At 50.7% G+C, this 15,403-nt stretch overlaps 1 protein-coding gene across 5 annotated transcripts in view; it reads left to right on the forward strand.

The window, feature by feature from the left end:
• The first annotated feature begins 454 nt into the window (after positions 1-454).
• The window catches only part of Ampd3 (adenosine monophosphate deaminase 3), a 51,444-nt gene continuing 36,495 nt past the window's right edge, over positions 455-15,403 (forward strand). The window contains exons 1-2 of one of the 5 annotated variants that reach the window (XM_026781195.1): positions 455-1,163; positions 10,925-11,150. In XM_026781195.1, the coding sequence (XP_026636996.1) occupies positions 1,040-1,163; positions 10,925-11,150 (350 nt within the window). In that variant the 5' untranslated portion in view covers positions 455-1,039. Of the gene's footprint in view, positions 1,164-1,195; positions 1,444-1,483; positions 2,015-6,687; positions 7,043-7,944; positions 7,968-10,924; positions 11,151-15,403 lie in introns of those variants that run through there. The other 4 variants (XM_005350997.3, XM_005350996.3, XM_005350995.3 and 1 more) reach the window with 4 other exon arrangements.

Below are 15,403 nucleotides of genomic sequence, written 5' to 3' on the forward strand. Positions count from 1 at the left end.
AACAGCCAAGGGGTTGGAGAGAGGACTCAGCAGTTAAGAGCACTATCTCCAACACCCACTTGGTGGATCACAACCGCCCATAACTCCGGTTCCAGGGGGTTCGATGCCCTCGTCTGACCTCCTTAGGCACCAGGCACAGGAGTGGTGCAGAGATATACATGGGAACAAGTTATTCATGCACATAAAATAAACTAAAACAGAACAGTAGCCATTGGAACCAAGTATTGCTATTAGTTGAATATGCTTTAGTCTCATCAACTATTAAACTAGGGTTTAGTAAACTCTGATTAGGGTTAATAAATTAGCTTAACCACGGTGCTCTCACCAAGTGGATTGCGGCCAACTTTAACGTGAAGAGAAAAAGATGTAGCAAACCATTCATTAAAAAGAAAATGATTTGCTGGGTGTGGTGGCACGCGCCTTTAATCCCAGCACTCTGGAGGCAGAGGCACGCCTTCCACAGCAAATCCCATGCCAGCCAGGGCCACAGAGTGAGACACTGTCTTATTTTATTTTATTATTGGCTCATCTTTACGACATCTTTTGACACTTGTTAGTGTGCTTTGTAATGTATATTAGCAGTCACCTGTTTATCATGTAAAAATAAGTAGATCGTAAGCATCAGGTTATGAAGTAGAACGAATAAAATTTGGTGCCTAAGCGAGACAGCTGTGAAGTGAGTGAAGGCAAGCAGGGGCAATAACTTAAAGTCGACAAGTCAAGGAAGGGTCCCCAGCGAGGCTTGAAGACTGGGTGCTTGGTGATGTCAAGACTAGAATCACAGGCAGACCATTAGGAGCTGGGCCTGGGACCCTCTGTCTGAGATGATCTCTGCTCTGCTAGCACTTGCTGCTCTGGAGGATTCCGGTCTAACAGCTCTCAGCAGGCAGGAGGCTGTTAAAACCATGGGGATGGGCCCGGATTCTCTGAGAGAGCTGAGGGAATGATCCAGGGAGCTGGCATCCTGAGATTCTCTGGAGCTGGAGCAGCATAATGGAAAACCAGGCCATGGAAGCTGAGAAACCGGTCGCCCAAGCCTATGGAAAGTGTGCCTCACACAGCGTGTCTGTGCGAGGGTGAGGGCGGCAGGCACCGGGTGCTAACTTTGGGAGTTCTGTTCCAGAAAGGAAGGCGTGGTCAGAGAACTCCAGTGCTGGGAAGAGGTGAGCAAGGCTCTACAGAAAGCTCCCGCTGGCCTTGGCAACTCGGAGGTCATTCCGGACTTTGAGGGGCGGGCATAGAAACCAGACCGCAGAAGGCTGGAGAACAAGGGAAAGTGTGTGTGTGTGTGTGTGTACGTGTGTGTGTGTGTGTGTGTGTGTGTGTGTGTGTGTGTGTGTACACGCGCACGCCTGTGTGTTGGGAGGGGCGGGAAGGTGATTCAAGAGACCCGGTGGACACCTGGAGAAAACCAATGCTTGAAGATCGGTTTAGCTACCTAGAGTAAGTGTCCTGGCGGAGAACTGAGCCTCCAGAATCTTGTTTTGGGGAAAGTCCTATTGGGAAGGGGAGGAGGTCTGCAAACAACCTGGGGCGCGGCGTGGAGCTGGGCTGGTGGTAGTGAGGCACAGAGCGGTTATCCCGCCTGGCATCTGACCCCGGACTGTGTCGCGGCCCCGCGGAGCGCGGGTGGAGCCGGGCTCGCTTCCGGCCGAGGACAGGGCGGCCACCGCTCCCGGGTGCTCAGGTTTCCTGCTGGTAGCTGGGCCCAGCGCCTCGGGTAGCTGCGGGTCCTCCAGGTAGTGCGCTATCCCGCTGCGCAGGCCGCTCGTGACCCCCCACCCCCAGCCCGGCCACCCGGGCCCTGCTGCGCAGCACTCAGCTCGGTCCCCGGGAGCTGCGGGCTCCTGCCGGGCAGGCAGGGGTTGCAAGCGCGGCCTGGTCGGGTCCAGCTCCACGCGCTCGTCCGCACAGGCGTCAGTGCACTGCAGCCGCTGCCCTGTGCGCCCTGCCTGGCGCGGCACCTGCGCTCCAGCCCGGCAGCCAACCCCCATGGCCCTGCCCTCTGAACCCGGTGAGTGCGCACGCTGCTGCGCAGCCGACCTTGGGCTGGCGTCCTGCGGGAGTCCCCCGAGAACGAAAAGACCTGAACCTCCGCAGTGCCCACCCCCAGAGCTTGTCCCCCGTCCCGTGCTGCCTTTCCCTATCCAGCAGTGGCCTGGGCTCCATATGCCTCCTGCGAGCCTGAAGCGGGTTCCTGGCATAGAACAAATGCGCAAGATTTAGGGATATTAAAGATTCTGGGACTTGCTGGCTATTGAGTTCCTGGACAAGTTTCTAGGCGCCCGAGACCCGTGGGATGTGTTCGGCTGGGGTGGACTTCTAGCGGGAGGCAGAGGTGTGGACGGGATGGTGGGGTGATGAGTCGTTTGAGGCCCCCCCTTCTTACCTCCTCTATCACCGCTCAAGGGTGGAGTACAGTTCTCTAGTAGGTTGGTTCCGCCCTTGAACTTCCTGCGTCGGCTTTGCGGGCAGATTTGCTAATGGCTGGTCTAGGTTGGCAGAGGTCTGTCATGTAAGATTGATAGGCACTGGATTAGAAACGACTCCTAACTAGATTGTCCCCGAACTGTATGTAGCCGGAAGCTTCTTAGTGATAAATAAGCCACGTTACCGAGTAAAGGCTGGCAGCGTTGGGTCCAGCATGGTCCTGAGCGGCTGTGGATTAGACCGCAACACTCTTCTAAGAAGACATGCCTGCCTGGCTTCAAGGAGTCATGGGTGTTGCCATGGAGCCTCTGAGCCCGTCGGAAGGAGCCCCTGTCTGCTCCATCATTAGCTCCACCTCTGGGAGCGACTTGGAGGGCCTTGGCTTGCTCTGAAGAGGCTGAGAGGTCCCTGTTCTCTCTAGGTGGGTTGGTGGGGTACTCTTAGCCGAGTCTCAGACCTGAAGTCCTGAATACAGGTTAGCAGGCTTTCACCTACATCGAGACATTTTCGAGATAAAATGTTTGCTTTTCTTGCTCTTACTCTTGTGGTCACTCCAGATGGCCTCTAAATCAATCACAAATCTTGACAGTATCTTGGACAGTGCAATGCAGGCTTACAATTAGGGAGGAATATACTTTTCTCTCCTGAAACATTCAGCGGCCTGGCTCTGCTGCCGTACCTTAGCCTGTTTTCTCCACGTGCTGACTGCAGTTCTAGGGTAAGAGACAATGGATCTGCCTTTCAATCCCCAGTATGAGGAGCTGATGAAGGTGCAGGCTAATGGCTCGAGTCCAGGAAGTAGCAATAATAGAGGGGACGACTTCTCCCCCTTCAATCTGCCTTCACGTTTAAGCTTGGCTTCTGTCTTCCCGTCCTCAGGTAGGAACTGGGAGAGCACCAGCTCCACCATAATGTTTGATAAACATCAAATAATCAAATAAAAGGAGTCAGTGTCTGTGTCAAACTTTGCATTCATTTTCCTTCTGGACTCCCTTGTATCTGATATCACGATGATGAAGAAGATAATGATGCTGACAGGTAATACCTACAAAAGACACATGCTCAGCTAAGGATGAGTCTAAACACTTCCCATGTGCTGAGCGATTAATCATGGCATCTCATGGCATTGCTATTTTTATTACTCTTCTATTATAGGGAATAAAAAATCCACGGAAAGTTTCGTCATCCGCCCAAGGCCATGTAAACAAGAGGGGGAACAGGATTCAGTGCCGGGTCATCTGACTGGAGTCTGTAATCTTAACCATGCACACAACTGACTCCTGAGATCCCCTGAGGAGGATTCTACCTCAGCTCAGGCCATTCACTCATTCATTGTCTTATGTAAACATCTCTTCAGGGCGCACATGTGTGCGTGCGTGCTTGTGTGTGCGTGTGTACATGCTTGTGTGTGTGCTTGTGTGCCGAGTGCCTTGGCACTGGGGTATAATCACAGTGAGACAGATGATGTGTGTGGAGATGATATTTTGCAGGTGCCCAACTCTTGTCACACATGTCTCAGGAATGAGAAGGAAATTGGCCCCTCTGGGCAAGCCTGTGTCTTGCTTTTAGAGAGCAGAATGATGTGTTTCATAATGAGTCATAATTTGATCCCAGCCTTTGCTGCCATGTAGGGACAATTAAGTGATAAAAGTGAACACTCCCTGGTCTCTGGAGTAGGGGATGCAGGCTTGGGTCTTGTTATCTTAGTTCATCCTGTTATCCTTTCACGAGGGATCAGGAGGGAAGTGGGGAAGCTGGGGAGATGGCTCGGTGGGTAAAGTTCTTGCTGCTCAAGCATGAGGACCCGAGTTCAAATCCCCAGACCCTCATAGAAGTTGGGTGCATCAATGCCCATCTGTAACCCCAGTCCTAGGAGGACAAGACAGGCTGATCCTGGGGCCGTCTGGCCAGGCTAGCTGAACAGTGACCAGCTCAGTAAAGGGACCTTGTCTCAGAAGGATATGAGCAACAATTGAGGAAACTGCCATCAACCTCCGGCTTTCACATGTTCAGATGAGTGCACCTGCACACACATGCACACATGTACAATACACAATGCACACACATACATATGCACACACTCAGAAATGAGACTTTGAGCAAGGGACAAGAACGGCTTAGTCCACTGAGGCGTGTGGGCCACAGAAGCAGCAATTTGCCCGTCTCAAGGTAAACTGTGAGGTTGAGCATCACGGGTCCTCCTGAGACAGAGTGGTCCCTGTTCATTTAGCTGTAAAGGCCCTTGGCCATTATTCTGCCCTTGCCATCAGAGCAGAGCTGCCCTACTGCTCTGCCTAGACCTGGTGGAGCTGGCTTCACAGTTAGCTTGGTCTCAGGATGGCAGCTTTCTCTAAATTGGAAACCGAAGACCAAGTGGAAGGAGTTCCCTAGCTCTGATGCCACGGGATATTAATAGATGTTCTTTCCCATGACGGGATGGCCAGTGAAGTGTGTTCAGTGGCTCTCTTAACTGCAGGACTTCTCACTGATGTATCTGCTAGTAGAAACTGTGGTCTGGGCTTTGGTGGTACATGCCTTTAATCCCAGTATTTAGTAGGAGAGCAGGTGGATCTCTAAGTTCGAGGCCAGCTTGGTCTATGTGGTGAATTCTAGGACAACGGGTACTACATAGTAAGAGCCTGTCTAGAAAATAGCAACAACAACAAAACCAAGCCAAGCCAAACAGAAGCTGTATGGAAATCCCTATGAAGGAAGCCATAGTTTCAGATCTTCTTCCCTTTTGGATCCTATAGACTGCACTTTGTTTAGACCAAGGCTATCTAATCCCACTAAAGGCACAGAATAAAATTATCTGAGTGTGTTGGACTTAGAGTCATGGTCCAGGATGCTCTCTCTGACCACTTTCTTCACATGCCATGGCCTTCCCAAAACGCCCACAGTGAGAATCATTTTCCCATTTGTCTTTTGACAGAGGTGTGTGTGTGTGTGTGTGTGTGTGTGTGTGTGTGTGTGTCCAAAGGACAGAGAAGGTGTCAGAGCTAGAGTTACAATATGTACATGCTGGGGTTGAACTCAAGTCCTCTGCAAGAGCAAGAAGCACTCTTAACCTTCGAGTCATCTCTTTAGCCCCTCAACAGAATAAATTTAAGGGCTTGACTTCCCCTTCCCACATACTATAAGCACACTGAATTATTTAGTGAATAAACATGGCTCCGCTTCCAGGTTGTGTGTGGCGTGCTGACTGTACTGTTTATGAAACAGTTGTGTGCACAGGTGGATTGCGATCTCTGGGTTGCTAAAGCACAGCAGGAGGTCATGTGTCAGCCCTGTAATTCTGCTCTGGGCTCCCAGGAGTCGCAGTGTGGTCACAGCAAGGCACAACCTTTCAAATGGACGTGAGCAGGTGACTCAGGTCCAAGACAGGGCCACAGCTAGCCAGCTGGTAAACAACTGACCCGTGCTTCTGGGCTCATCGCTTCGGGATTGAAGCAGCACTATAGAAATAGCCATCTCACTCAGGGGACTTGCCTAGACCCACAGAGTTTGGTGAGGTCGCTAGAAGGCGCCTTCACTTTCCTAAAGGGCTGGGGGAAGGCTATACACAGGTCTCGTGTATACCTTTTTATGTCTGTGTTGTCCTCTGTGGATCACTTGTAAAAAGACAGTTATAGAATCCAGCCCGTGCTTTGGGACACTACTGTGAGTAGGGGTAAGGGAAGAAGGGCTGGGGTGAACTTGGTCGGGTCAGGTTTGGGGTGCTTCTGTCCTGTCTGTGACTGTGGTGTGTGTATATGCATGTATAGGAAAGAAAGACAGAGACACAGAGAGAGGGTTGAAGGGAGTCTGGCCACACTTGTTAGCTGTCCAGTCACCTGGATGTGTGGTTTCTTTTAGGAAGAGGAGGGTAGGCTTTTCATCTTAGCTGCCTGCCCTTCTGTGGCCTGTTTCTGTGTGGAGGCCCCTTATTCTCGGCTCTGTTCTTTTCTGGCCAAGGAGGAAGCAACTCATAGTCCTTTCCTCTTTTTTGAGGGGGAGGAAAGGAGGAGGAGGTATTGAGCTCCTCCAGGGTGTCTGTCGACTTGTAGGGTGCCTTCAGGAGGATTGTTTTGCTTGACAGGACTTCTGAGAGCAGGCAGAACAGTCCCTACTGTAGATGAATTCTGTTGATGAGGGGAGCCCTATTGTCCCATCAGGCCTAAAGTGGGGTTCATACAGGAAGCAGCCAAGGTGATGGCATCACCAGTCCCCGCTCAGCTTTCATTGGAGCCTGGGCGTTGGAGGAAGGGCAGCTTATCTTGTGTGGCTGCCCAGGAGGGCAGCGGTGCTGGTTGCTTTCATTTCTTCTGGTGAAGGCTGGGAACAGCGCCAGGACGGGGTGTTCAGGATCCTACATCCATTCTGCCTTGGATAACCAGCATTACCTGAGGCCTTTAGGGCTTTTGGAAATTTTCCACTTGCATTTCGTATTCGCAGGAGAATTTCCAGCCTAGACTTTGCCTGCTCACAGATATGCAAAGCAGAGACCTCCCACCCCAGCCACAGCAGGGAGGACTCAGCTAGCTGCTCCAGCCCTGACTCAGCTCCAGGCAGCACAGGCAGCTCGCCGCCTGTGTGGCATCCTTAGACTCATTTATGGAGACACCAGGCTCAGGTCTGTAACCCGGGTTTTGCATCAATGTTCTGGCAGGAGGAGGGAACAGGTTTGTTAGTGAAGGGAAGGGTTTTGGTGGCATTGGGCCACATTTCCGGGGGTTGTTGGGGAGGGGGGTTTTGGTGCTGTGCAAAGTTGCTGTTTGTTGAAACTGGTGGTGTTTGAGACTTTCTAACTCCTGGGCAATTAATTGTTCAGGCTCACGAGCGGGTGCTGTGTGAAGCAACAAGATAAGCTGTATCGTTAGCCGACTGATGCTGGCGAATTCACAGTTAAGTCTTTGCTGGCTTCAGTTGGCAAACGGTTGGAAGCCAGGCATGATGGGGCAGCTGGAGCTGAATGAACTCTACTTGGCATTAGCAGAGTGGGCTTTTCTTGGCAAGACCGGCCTGGCAGGTGTTAGTGGCTGGAGAGGGGAGGGATGGCGAGGGTCTGTCTAGGATGGCCAGAATGCGGCAGATGTGCTGCAGGGGTTGAGGCCCAATGAGATCCATTTGCAAGTCCAGGACCGCGAGAAAGTCCCGACCAAAGTCCTCATCAGTGTGTGGGACGCTCATCAGAATTCTTTAGTTGATTCTTGCAAATTTAAAAGGCTCTTGGTGGGAGGGGCCAGGAGGGAAGAGGTAACGTGTGGAAATGACCTAAGTACATCACATCATGTATGAAAATCACATAACGAAACCTGTTATTTCACACAGTGAATTTACACTAGTAAGAATTAAAGAGAGAAAAAGGAAGGGGTCCTACGGGGAAGCACTATTCCACGATCCTGGAGTCTGTGTGCCTGGTGGAGCTGGAGAAGGCGGGTTTTCCTCCATCAATGCTCTCAGGCTCCGCCTAACCAGGAGCATGTATCTTCTCTTGGGGCCCAGTATGAGGGAGGCAGGTTCAAGCTAAGGAACAGGGGAGGAACAGCATAAGGAAGGTGTGTGACGAAGAGTATGTTTGATTGACTTTAATAAGTCAACAGAGCTTTGGGGATGGAGAAGGTGGGCTGTGGCGGAAGAAGCCTCGGGCATAAGGGCTATCCCAAATGTTCCTTCATGGGGGGTCCAGAGTGGTGTGTCTGGCTCTGGTTATGTGCATCTGTGGAGGGGGTGGTTGTACACAGGATAGGAACCAGGCAGAGAGGGTCTCTGTGGTACAAACTTCTTTGAGCCAGTATTCTTCTGTGTGGGTCAGGCAGGAGAGGACCCATCAGTCAAATCTTGGAGGAAGAAGTTTGACTTTGTTCTCATGGAGTCTTAAGACCATCCATTTTCTTTCTATTATCATAGTATCCTAAAAAGTGAAATTAGCCAGGTGTCGTGGTACACACTTTTAAACCAGCACTCAGGAGGCAGAGGCAGGCAGATCTCTGTGAGTTCAAGACCGGCCTGGTCTACACTACAAGCTCCAGACCAACCAAGGCTACAGAGTGAGCTCAAAAAAAAAAAAAAGAAATTATAGTGGCATTAATTATTAAAATAAGATATCCCAGCTAGGTACAGCCATTTATACATTATAATCCCAGAAATCAGGAAGCTGAGGCAGGAGGATTGTTGCTAATTTAAGGCCATCTTGGACTAGAGTGAATATCAGGTTAGTCTGGGCTATATCACAAGATTCTATCTTAAACAAAAACAAAGCAACCCAAACCAAAGCAGCTATCCCCTGCGGTCCGGTTGTTTTGAGTGTGCAACACTCTATGTCATCTGGTTGTTTTCAGTGTGTAACACTCCCGTGGCCCTGGCCATAGGGGATGCATTTTTTTTTTCTTTTTCTTTTTGTTTTTCAAGACAAGGTTTCTCTGTGTAACAGCTCTGGCTGTTCTGGAACTTGCTCTGTAGACCAGGCTGGCCTTGAACTCACAAAGATCCACCTGTGTCTGCCTCTAGAGTGCTGGGATTAAAAGCGTGTGCCACCACCGCTCTGCTAAGGGAATGTGTTTTTATATCATTGTAATCAAAAGACAGTACAGTCTTGTATATTAATTCTTTATTTACTGTTCACAGGATCTTTAAACTGTGGCTACTCCTGTTCCTTAGTTCAGGTTATTTCCTTGCTCTGGCAGGACTGCGTCTGCTGCCCTTTGTCTGAGTCTCTCTGTGTCTGCTTCAGAGATATGACATGAGGTTTGGGATACAGCACTTGACCCATGGCCTAGAAGCTGGGGGACAAGGGTCTCACTTTGTCCTTGCTTGCCCTCCAAGCCTGCATCCTCCCTGTCACCTTCGTCTTGAGCCTCTGCTCTGACAACCCCCAACCACACACACGGCCAGTTCTGTTCCTCTGTCTCCTTGCAGGGGACAGGCTTCAGCTTGTTCTTTTCTGATGTGCTGTCCCTGGCTACTCCCTGGACCCTCATGTTTGGGTGCTGGGTGGTCCTTCCCCTCTGTCTTCCTTAGACTGTGAGGCCCAGGAAAGACACATCCCTGGGGTGTGGGGGAGGGAGGGATTTGGTTTCAAAATCAAGACCACAGACATGGCTCTGACTGCCCAGTACCAACCCATTTTCTTCCTTCCTGTTCGTCATGAATTAGCCCGACATACTACAGAGAAGACCAATGTACTGAGTCTCCAGCATAGGAAATCTCTCCACTACTTAGAATTATGCCACTTACAGTAAGCGGGCTCTAGAGACCATTTATACCGTCCCTTAATCTCACAGATGAGAAAAATTGGAGGCCTCAGAGCAAATGACCCAAAATGGCCTAATGAGCCCTGGCCTCTAATTGCTTCCCGTCCAAGACTGAGCGCAGCAAGCCCCATCCCACCCTCATCTAACCTAGCCGACAAAACCACCCTCTCTTCAAACAGCCTTAAAGAAACTGGTAGTACTTGGGTGGGGACCTCCCCCAGCTCCCCTCCTCTGCTGCACCTTACAAAATTCCTGGGGAAGGATCTGGACTGTTGATAAGGTGAATTTACCCAGTGAATATGCTCAGGACAGTGAGGAAGAAGGAAGGGAGGGAAGGGGGAGAGAGGGCAGGAAGATGGGAGAGAGGGAGAGAGGGAGAGAGGGAGGGAAGGAAGCAGCAGCATTAAATAGAGGCAGATGGGGAAAGCTTCTTCATTTAGGAAGTGAATTATAGGTGGTGGTGGCGCACGCCTTTTATCCCAGCACTTGGGAAGCAGAATAAGGTGAGTCTCTGTGAGTTCAAGGCCAGCCTGTTGTACAAAGTGAGATCCAGGAAAGTCAGAGCTGTTACACAGAGAAAACCTGTCTTGAAAACAAAACACAAAACAAATAAAAAGGAAGTGAATTATCAGCTGAGTGAAGGATGTTACTGCTTAAAACCTTTGATGTATGTTCAGTGCCCTGTTAGATAGTTCTGGAAGGTAGCAGGGCGGGGGGGGGGGAGACTTGGGATTGTGGTCTCTTGAGTCCTTTTCAGCTCAAGATCTCATTTCTTGAATGACAGGGCTCCTGGGTATCCCCAGGCTGTGCTGAAGCTCACTGCTGGGTCTAAGCTTGGGTCTTCCCTCTTGGGGAGCAGGTGTGAACGGGATGGTGGTGCAGCAGGGCTGGCGGCCCCCGGCAGTCTGGAAAAGGGTTGTTCCAAACCCTTTCCTCAACCTTTCTATTTTGGAAGTGAAGTTAGGAGGGTGGGGCTGCCCATTCCCACACTTTTGAGAACCGGAGAAGCCTCGGTGATTAGTATGTCCTTTGATTTCCGACATTTGCTGCTTATGAAATGTGAGCCGCCCTCCGCATCTCACACCCACTTACTAATGAAGTTAGTTTTGAAATCTGGTCTGCTGAGCTTGCTCTGGGAATCCATCTCCATATCCACAGCTGACTCAAGGATCAGGCCCTGGGGTCAGCGGCCTGGGCTTCACTCTGGGGACTCAGGACATCCTCAAAGCCAGGAAGGCTCACATTTGGTCTTTCTTTGCCAGCCGAGATGCCACGCCAGTTCCCCAAGTTGAACATGTCCGATTTGGACGAGCAAGTGCGGCTGTTGGCGGAGAAGGTGTTCGCTAAGGTGCTCCGAGAAGAGGACAGCAAAGATGTCATGTCCCTGTTCACTGTCCCTGAGGACTGTCCCATCGGGCAGAAGGAAGCCAAGGAGAGAGAGCTGCAGAAGGAGCTTGCAGAGCAGAAGTCCGTGGAGACGGCGAAAAGGTTTGTTCCCATGACCTAGCTTTCATGTGTGTAGAGTGTGTGACCTGAGTTGGGGCATCTGAGGGAGAAGATACGTCCCTGGGTCTTCTGATGCTTCCTTAATCAAAGCCACTTAGCTCACTAGGTATTTACTGAAGGATGCCTCGCTGCCTCTGTCTACGTGAAAAGACCAAAGCCACCGTTCTGCTGTTAGTGCAGATTCATGTGCGTGCAAGAACATGCATGTGGGGTATGCAGGCATGTGTGTGACCTACATGTGGAGGCCAGAGGTCAACCTCAGGTGTTGTTCCTCAGAAACTATCTACCTTGTTTTATATTGATTTATTTATTTTAATTTTAAATTACGTGTAGGCATGTGTGTCTATGTGTAGGCATGTGTGTCTATGTGTGGGCATGTGCCTGTTTGAGTGAGTGTGGGTGCCTGAGGAGCCTGTCTGATCCCCTGAACTGTAGGCAGTCATGAGCTGCCTAGTGTGGCTTTTGTCCTCTGGGAGGCTATCTCTTCAACCTCAACATCTACTCGTGTGTGTGTGTGTGTGTGTGTGTGTGTGTGTGTGTGTGTGTGTGTGTAAGTGCGCGCGCGCACACATGCTGGAGTATGTACACAGGTGCCTGAAGAGGCCAGAAGAGGGTGTTGGCTCCCTTGGATCTGGAGTTACAGTTCCTGCTTGAGACAAGCCCTCTGAATGAGCCGTGTAAGACTTTAATTGCTGGAACCCCTCTCCAGCCTCCACCTTGTTTTTTTTTAGGGGGGGACTCTCACTGAGACCTGGGGCTCTCTGATTAAGCTAGATTGGCTGACTAGTGAACTCCAAGGACCTGCCTATCTCTGCTTCCTGTGTGCTGGGAGTATACATGTTGAATACCAGGCCCAACTGTTTATGTGGGTTCTGGGGCTCAGAGCTCAGGACTTCATGATTGTGCTGTGGGCACTTTACCAACTGAGCCATCTTCCAGGCTCCCCTGCGGCTGTAATGGTAGCAGATTATATATAGGTGGAAACGCACACTGTTTTCATGCAGCCTTCCCTCTGTGGGAATTTGCGGAGCTCGGTCAAACACCAGTTTTACTTGTTCCTAGTTTTTCTCATCATGCTCTCTCTCTCTGCCAAGCTTGCATTGGGACTGAAGGTGTCACAATGTGTACTGTAGATAAAGTTTCTGCCCCATGAGCTTACACTGGGTGGGGACAAGAATTAAGTAACTGTACAAATTAATAAAGAAATGACAAGTTATGATAAGGACAGGACTAGTCTGGGTCTAACCAGGAGACTGAAGCCACCCAAATACTGGAAATAGAATAATAGTGTAAAGATCTGGCTGTATGGCTCATGGGGATGGAGAATACAAACAGAGGAGAGCTTTGCAGTCACCACCTCCAGGTGAGAGATGGGATGTAGCTGCATCTGGAACTGGGATCACTGGGAGAGCTGGACTAGGCAGTAGCTGAGCGCTGCCTTCTGGGCCAAGATGCAGGCCAGGATTCCGTCCCTAGCTTTACCCTTCCTGGAGCCTCCGTGTTCTTACAGTCTCTGCCATTGGCCAAATCCAGTTCAGAAGGCAGATGACACCCTGGGAAAGAGAGGAGAGGGCACAGACTAGATGGAAGACAAACAGGTCTAAGCGTGGCGTTAGTACTGTGATGTAGGCGGATCAGGAAGTGAGTGTATGTGGAGGACCATTGAGAATGAAAGTGCGCTATTTAAAGAAGGGGTGGTTGAGGCTGGTTTTAGTTGATATTTCAAGTCTAGCTGTGGTTTGGCACATGGCAATCTGGCAGGTAGATGGGCCACCCAGAGCCATGGACTCTCACACCTTCAGGAAGCCCGTTCAGTCAGAGGGAGCAGTCCTCTGGCCTGTGGCTGGAGTGAGCAGGGCTCCATAGGCTAGCCTTGTGCTCCTAATAAACAGTAAGGTCTCAGGGAAGAGCAATGGGGGAAGTTCTCACTTTCTTACTTTCCTGGGCAAGGAGAATTATAGAGAAATAAGACTTCCTGGAGTCTCTAGCGAGGCTGTCAGTGGGATACCTCTCTGCCATGCACCCCGCAGTGCAGAGTACCTTAGAATTTAGAACCCTCATTGAACGCCCCCCCCCACCCCCGCTCCGGAACAGACTCTCGCAAGGTCCTCATTTCACTTTTTTTATTTTGAAGCACGGTCCCATGTAGCCCAGGTTAGCTGTGAGTTCTTGATTCTCCTGTTTCCACCCCTTAAGTTCTGATGTTACAGGCGTGAGCCACTATGCCTGGTTTATATGGCAGTGGGGAGGAAACCCAGGGTTTTATGCAAGCCTCCCACCATCTAAGACGGAGCCATATCCCTAGCACGGAAGTCCTCCTCTTTGAAAACAAGCCCTACTTCATTTTTCTTGGCAGGATAGGATTCTGGCATTTCCGTGGAAAGATGAGGTTGATATTTGTATAAAGAGGCAGGGGCAGAGTTTGAGCATCTGTAGATCAGTCTCTATTTTTCTCAGATGTGCCTGAGCCCTTAAAGGAAGGAGCCATCACCACCACTGAGTGCCCTTGGCCCCAGAACTCCTGCCATGTTCATCCCTGCAAAGTAAAAGGAGTCAGACTGTGGCGTCCCTTGTCTACACTGCCCTGGCATCACAAGGTCTGGCTCTGGGGCTGAATGCTCGGCAGAGCCTTCTGTGTGCTATGAATAGGGCATTCTGGGCCTTCATAATGAAAGCAGGAGTCCCTGGCATTTGGTAACCAAACATAATAAGTGTCTGAGGCAAGTTTCCACAGGCATCTTCAGAGGGAGCCTGCGCTTTCCCATCAGAGCCCAGGCTCAGAGCAAAATGGAAGCTTTGTTACTCTTGATCCAAATGTCACTCTGTGGTCTCCAGAGAGCTCACAGCAAATGCTCCAGAAATGTATCCTGTCCTTTCCTGCTAGGTGGAAGTTTCCTGGTTTGTAGCCATCTGATTCCCTAACTTGGGCACTGCATCTGCCTCTCACTTCCCAGAGTCCAGCCCAGGCCTTAGCCAGGCTGGAGACCAGAGAGAGTCAGCAAAGAAAATGTGTCCTGCCTTCCCCATTGCCACCACACACAGGGCAGCCAGGTTCTGCGACTCACTAGCATGCTCTGTGACTCAGGGTGAAGGAAGAAACCTCTCTGGGCCTCAGGTTCTTCCCCATCTAAAAAGGGGTGATGATAATGGCCAGTCTTTATGGGACAATTTGAAGAATGATGGAATTAGCATATGCTTGCATGCCTAGGTCATAGTTCACTATGTAAATATTGCCACCCGGTTTCCTGCTACTGAGATGGGCAGAATGGCACCCACTGCTGCCAGATGCTAATGGTGAGCCAAGTCCTAGGCCTCCTGGTTTTGCATGCCTTCCTTCTTCCTCATACTAAGCCTGCAGTGGAAGCTTCTGGTGTCCCAACGAGGCTAACTAGGCAAGTAGAGCTCCCAGGGGTTGACTAGACTTGCACAAGGGACAAAATAAGTGACAGGACACATCCTGTGATCCACAATTTACCCAGGACACTGCCCTGCTCTCTGAGTGATACCTGATGCTGCTCCCCGGGATGTAACTGCTGCTTCTGAACGGTATGAAGAGGACAGCCAGACATAGCTTCATTTCTGAAAGCCACCTGGGCCCTAGACTGTCAGATGTCCCAGAGACCCCTGGGGCTGAGTTCATTCACAGAGGTTTGTCTCTTCACTGCTTACTGGAGGTGCCTTTATGTAGCCATTCAGAAACCATCATCTCCAGGGAGGATAGCTTCCCAGCTCCTCGTCTGTCCATCGGTGATCCCTCCCCGTATTCTGAGATAAGAGGTGGCAAGGAGCCTTAGGACGTGGGCCAGCCAGCAGCAGCAGGTCTCCAGGTCCCCAGCCGATGAGTCTGTATTTCCAACTGTGACACAAAATGCGTCTTCTGGTTTGGGACACACCCCTCCCCCGTCCGTCTGCTCTGAAAGCCAGTGTACTCACAGAAGGCTTTTCTTATGGAGCCATCTTTCTTCTCTTATTTAGACAAAACGAAACACCTACAACTCTTAAATCTAATACAGAGGAGCAAGGCGGAAGCTGAGCCGTGAGCAGAAAAGATGAGCGCCTGTCACTTGGTAGCCTGCCATGGAGGACTGCCAGCTCTTGGAACAGGGCCGGGTCTAGACACAGTCCTGGTGGAGCTCGGGACCAACTCAAGGCTGCTCAGAGAAGTTCTAATTATATAGGTCAGGCCCAGATCTGTAACCAGCAAGACCACTTCTCGAGGGCTGGCTGCCTATGAC

The sequence above is a fragment of the Microtus ochrogaster genome, chromosome 8, assembly GCF_000317375.1.
Source record: "Microtus ochrogaster isolate Prairie Vole_2 chromosome 8, MicOch1.0, whole genome shotgun sequence".
In the NCBI taxonomy this organism is placed as follows: Eukaryota; Metazoa; Chordata; class Mammalia; order Rodentia; family Cricetidae; genus Microtus; species Microtus ochrogaster.